Below are 5,418 nucleotides of genomic sequence, written 5' to 3' on the forward strand. Positions count from 1 at the left end.
ATCAGTTTAGAATAGATATGTTCAGTTTATAACAGATAAACTCTTCCTGAGCAAAAACCTAACCAATGAATATCTCTAATTCGTCTGGCGCGCAAAGCCAAGCTTAAGCGAAGACGAAGAGAGAGAGAGAGAGAGAGAGAGAGAGAGAGAGAGAGAGAGAGAGAGAAGAGAGCACCACCATGGGATGTCTAGTCGTGCGAATACCTAGAGGATTTGTTGGTCGAGAGGAAGAACAATCCCGACACTGATTACGATTCTTCGAGCGGCCGTTTGATGTTCAGCGCGGATTGAGGGTCAGCGAGGGCGGAATATCTTTTCGTGAATATCTTTTTTTTTCGGCATGCGCGCGTGTGGGCGTCACGCCGTGACCGCCAGGGAGCACGTGATTTACGCACGCGAGTGAGGTCACGCGTAGCCGCGAGCGGGAAACGAAATTGGAGCCGATACGCTCCGTGTGAAAAAGCTACCGAAATAAACTGACGCGCGCGCTCGAAGACGAGAAACCGCCAATTAGACTTCTTTCTTAAGCACGAAACCAGTCTACTACTGGACTGGAAAGACGGCAATGATCTCGAGTATTAAAGTCAAAATTGATCAAATTAATCAATTAATAAAAAATAATGTAAGTAAAAATTGTTTAAATATTATAAAATAAATTTCATTCATCCTTTTTATATATGAGAAATTATAAAAATAAAAACTTTATTTATATTTAAAAATTTTATATTTGAATTTTCTTAAAAATTGAAAGTGTAGGCAAAAGAGAATGTCAAATTGATCTTTTTCCTATTATTCATTCAGTATGAAGAAATCTACAGAGAACACATTAGTAAAAATTTAGAAAAATGATTAGAGACATTTATTTTTAAGAACTTGCTCCCATGTTAAAAAATGATTGCTATATATTAGCTGTATGTTCGTGAATAGTTCGAAATAAATCTCAATTTATAAGCATCTACGATTAACTTCTTACATCATTCAAAGAGAATCTTACAGTAAGAAAGAAAAAAAATTATCTTCTTACTCAAAATATTCTTTTTCATTACCTAACTAAATTTTATCAATTTTTCTTCAAAATATTAATGTTTAAAAACAGAATATAGAGCAAAATAACAATTTGCATGAATAAGCTCTTCGCATATAATTTTTTCAACTCATATAAAGTGTTCAATCTATTACTTCCTACGAAAATTTAATTTTTTAATAATTGTATAATTTAACTTACTGATAATTTAATAATTTTTATTTTTCATATAACAATTTCCAATAATTAACGTGTGCATTCTTGTATGAATAATTCTATCTGTGATTCCCTTGTTTTGTTATAAATGGAAGAAACGATTTCAGTTCTTTTGAAACATATAAGTGTTGGCGTGAGAAGTAAAGGAGGAATGTTCCTCAAGAGGAAAAAAACGTCTTCAACAAAAAGAGAAAAGAAAGTCAATTTGTTTAAAACAAGGGGAGTAAAAAAAGCTGACCTTTGACTATCCGATACAGAAGCATTACGATATTAATTCGCCGGAAGTTCGTTCGACCGGAAATCAACGAGTTTCTCCGGTAGGCCTGTCGGAAAGACAGAATTCGATTTACATCGTGACACGATTGCGCTGCGACTGATCCTCGTGTCAAGGCCGTACGATTAGATTACCGGACGTGCCTCCGACGTGCGCGACAATTAAACCGGCTAATTTATGGGCCACGAAAGTGCGCGCTTACGTATCAGACCTGTGACCCGCGACCTAACTCCCAGAAGGGAGAAAGAGAGCGACATTCAGTCGTGGTCATCATCGAAGATGACAGCGGAATTAGCCAGCAATAACTATAATACCGATTATGATAGCGATAACAATAATATATTACCTAACATCGTTACAAGGTTGATAGACTATAATTAATGTGATTAGACATTCCGCTTTCAGCAAATTCAAACATGTAATAAGTGACTTTATATGTAATTTTCTGTAATTTATTTTTCCATAATAAAAATAACATACTATGCTGCATACAAAAATAGATTTACACATTTAAACGTGTAGTATAAAGTTATTTTTACACGGAATACTAAATCACGTAAATGAAGGCATTGCACACTTGGATTTAGATTTTAGAGTGACAGTTTCGCTTTCAATGTAATGTTTCTCACTACAAAGTCAGTGTCAGAACATAAATAATTATCTTTTAAAAATAAATTACTATTACTGTTTTTATTTTTATCTATATATTCTTTTTCCTAATCATTCTGAAATAAAATTGTCTCACTTTGGATCCGAAACTATTCGCATTATTCACAATCACAATCACATTATTAGAATCTCATTCCAATATTGAGAAAAAATTCTAATTGAAAACGAACGGAAACCAGAAGATTCTGATCAATCAAATCAATCAAAATTTTAATTATCTCATTCGTAATAGATTTAAAGAAAATTCTGATTTTTAACTAGAATTCCATTTAATAATGCAAGTTGTTTTCCAGGGAGGAAAAGACAAACTCCGCTTATGCTCATTTCTACTAATATAGATTAATTTTAATATCGATTGAACTTGTTATCGTTCTCTAGTTCTGAGAATTAAAGTAAATTAAACTGAGATTAGAATTAATCTACATTGATAGAAATGTGAATATTAGGAGTCGTTTTCACATTCGCGCTTTATCATCTCAATATTATCACTTTATGTAACACTGACGTCAAACCATTTGTATTCATAACAGAGAAAAAAAAAAAGAGAGAAAATGAGAGGAAGAAGAACTGCTTTTTCTCGCGCACGGAATCGTTTTAACAAAGTGCCTCATCAAACGGATTTATACGTCAGCTTTACGAGCAGGCGGATTTAAATGCTGCCATTATAAGCAGAATTTTACTTTTAAATGTGTAAATATTTCGTGACGTCACGATTTCAGTAAACGAGAACGTGACAAAAGAATTAGAGAAAACTAAAATTTATATGTATGTACAAATAGGATTACAGAGTGAATGTTTTATGTCCATTTCCATCAACGTAGCTTAACTTTAATCATCAAGAGATTTAACTTAATATTTATATCTTTTTCAAATTTTTACAACTAGAAGAAAATAAAAAATGAGTTAAATCAAAATTAAAATTAATCTATATTGATAAAAATGGAGATATTAATCGATTAATAAATCGAAAATAAATTAAATAATCGAGAAATTAAATTCATTTTATAAAAAAATATAAAAACTATTATACAATTTCGCAACAATTAAATAAAAGAAATAATTTTATTTTTTAGTCAAATCAGATCTTGGTATGTGTTAATATTCAATATGAAAATTTGCAAATATATTTTTCAATTCTATATACACCACTTGAACTGAAAATAAGATTAATGTCTCTCATTTGATTTATTTTTATCAGTCTAAAATTTCACTTGTAACAATATTTTTAGAAAATTACGTTCTCATCGACGTCATTCACGAGTGCTTCCTGGTTAGCATCGACACTCGAGAGAACATTGATCTATTCATTTTTATCGCGATCACCGCGCTTCCTATATTGGAGCACTTCCGCCACGCGATCGTCGTGCACATGATTACGTTCAATTGGAAACACGCCTTCCCTTCCTCGTTTTACCCGCAAATCTATTGCGTACATTTATTCAGATAAATGTTTCCTGAAAAAAACGGCACTTTCCCGATCTGCATCTACCACGAGTTTCCTCGCGGACGATAAACAAGTTTGAAAGTCGTGCCGCGGCTTACCTAACCTCGTTGTGGGATTACTGCGTCGTAGATCAGGCATGAGGCTGCACTCACCTGCATGCTGTCGGCGGAGATGATCTCCCCGGAGAAGCGGTGCGCTAGCTCGATGGCCAGCCGTGATTTTCCGGATCCGGTGGCCCCCAGAATTACCAAAATTGGCACACGCGGCATAGACATCTCGTTATGATCGACCATCATAAGCGCGATACTGGGCGCATGCGCCGTGTTTCACCGCGAGCGCCCGCACGATTCGCTCTGCCGCGCAGGCGCGAGGAAACGGTGGAACGCGGACCGCGCGCTAGATTTCAAAACAATGGGAAACGAGAACGATGATGATGTAAACGATTCCCTTGAGCCTTTCGTATATGCCGCGTGCGTAAGGTCGTATTTTATTCACATTTCTAGCAGTGTAATTTAATTTTAACCTCGGTTTAATTTCCTCTTTATTTTTTCTGATTCCTATGTTCATTACTAGTATAATTTAGATTATTGTTAGTCTCGATTTAATTTACTTTGTATCTTTTTCTAATTTTAAGAATTAGAAAGAGATAAGAAGTAAAGTAAAATAAAGATTAACAAACTAGGCGACTGGGATATTTCATATATAAAGTTATAATTTCGTTCGTAATTTTACGTCATATTTATAATTTAAACTGTAATATATATAAAATTATATCATAAATAATAAGTACTAGAGATTATTATAATGCGCGCATGTGCTTTAAAGTTTAAAAAAGTTACCTAAAAAGCTTAAGATACTCTCTAAATCTGAATCAGTGGATCAATGCTAATCACTGATATCAATGCTACTGGTAATCAGTGAATTAAATAAAAAAGATCCCTAATCTAGCTAATCTTTATTATATGATCTAATTCATGTTTTAGTTTAATTATTAATCATTGAATTTAATTCAATGAATACAATATTGGAAGATTGAAATTAACGTGCAAATGTCAGTATTTTAGTTACATACAATGCTCAAATATTCTTCCTTTTTTGAACTTCACTGATTATCAATGCCAAGTATGCCACTGGATAATTAATGACTATCCACTGATTCAGATTTAGAGAGTAACGAAAATTTCTTGTCTGTCACAGAAATATGTTTAATATTTTTAAATTATCTTATGCTCCAATTTACTTAGCAAAAATTTAAATTCATATATAATCGATGAAATACCAGAAGAACATAATAAGCAAAGAGGTATTACCTCTTCGTCGATTATTAACAGGCATTCCAAGAATTTTCCATGAATTTTACAAATATCCGAGAATTCTTGAAAAAAAAAAATATCGATTATAATTATAAACTTATATTTATAAACTATATTTATAATCTATGATTATAACTTAGCAACTCTCAACCTCAAGCAAATAAAATATAAAATTTTAATTGCAAGAATTATAATTTTATTATTTTTTTCGTTCTGTATACATGCGCGTTTTGTATATTATAATATAATAGTACATAAAAATTATACGCAAAGTTATGTAAATACTAAATTATTTGACCCTGGTCTATTAAGTACTTGCAGCTTTTATTTCTTATTAACGCATTTCCGCAAATATTATTTTAATTATTATATAATAATACGTTGTTACGACAAAATGATAAAAATGTGAGACTTCGATAATAGATATTTTTATATCTGTATTACAAATTGACTCTACCATTGCATTGTCATCAATATA

The 5,418-nt window shown here is 32.3% G+C and overlaps 1 protein-coding gene across 3 annotated transcripts in view; it reads right to left on the minus strand.

Moving 5' to 3' along the window:
- LOC108684379 (tRNA dimethylallyltransferase, mitochondrial) overlaps positions 1-3,920 on the minus strand; it is a 103,247-nt gene extending 99,327 nt beyond the window's left edge. For 2 of the 3 annotated variants that reach the window (XM_018188657.1, XM_018188658.1), the window contains exon 1: positions 3,780-3,834. Coding sequence is in view for 1 of the 3 variants with exons in the window: in XM_018188656.1 (XP_018044145.1) it covers positions 3,780-3,920 (141 nt within the window). In the remaining 2 variants the exon portion in view is untranslated. Of the gene's footprint in view, positions 1-3,779 lie in introns of all 3 variants that reach the window. The other variant, XM_018188656.1, reaches the window with a different exon arrangement.
- Positions 3,921-5,418: the final 1,498 nt, after the last annotated feature.

This window comes from Atta colombica, unplaced genomic scaffold (genome assembly GCF_001594045.1).
Source record: "Atta colombica isolate Treedump-2 unplaced genomic scaffold, Acol1.0 scaffold134, whole genome shotgun sequence".
Lineage (NCBI taxonomy): Eukaryota > Metazoa > Arthropoda > Insecta > Hymenoptera > Formicidae > Atta > Atta colombica.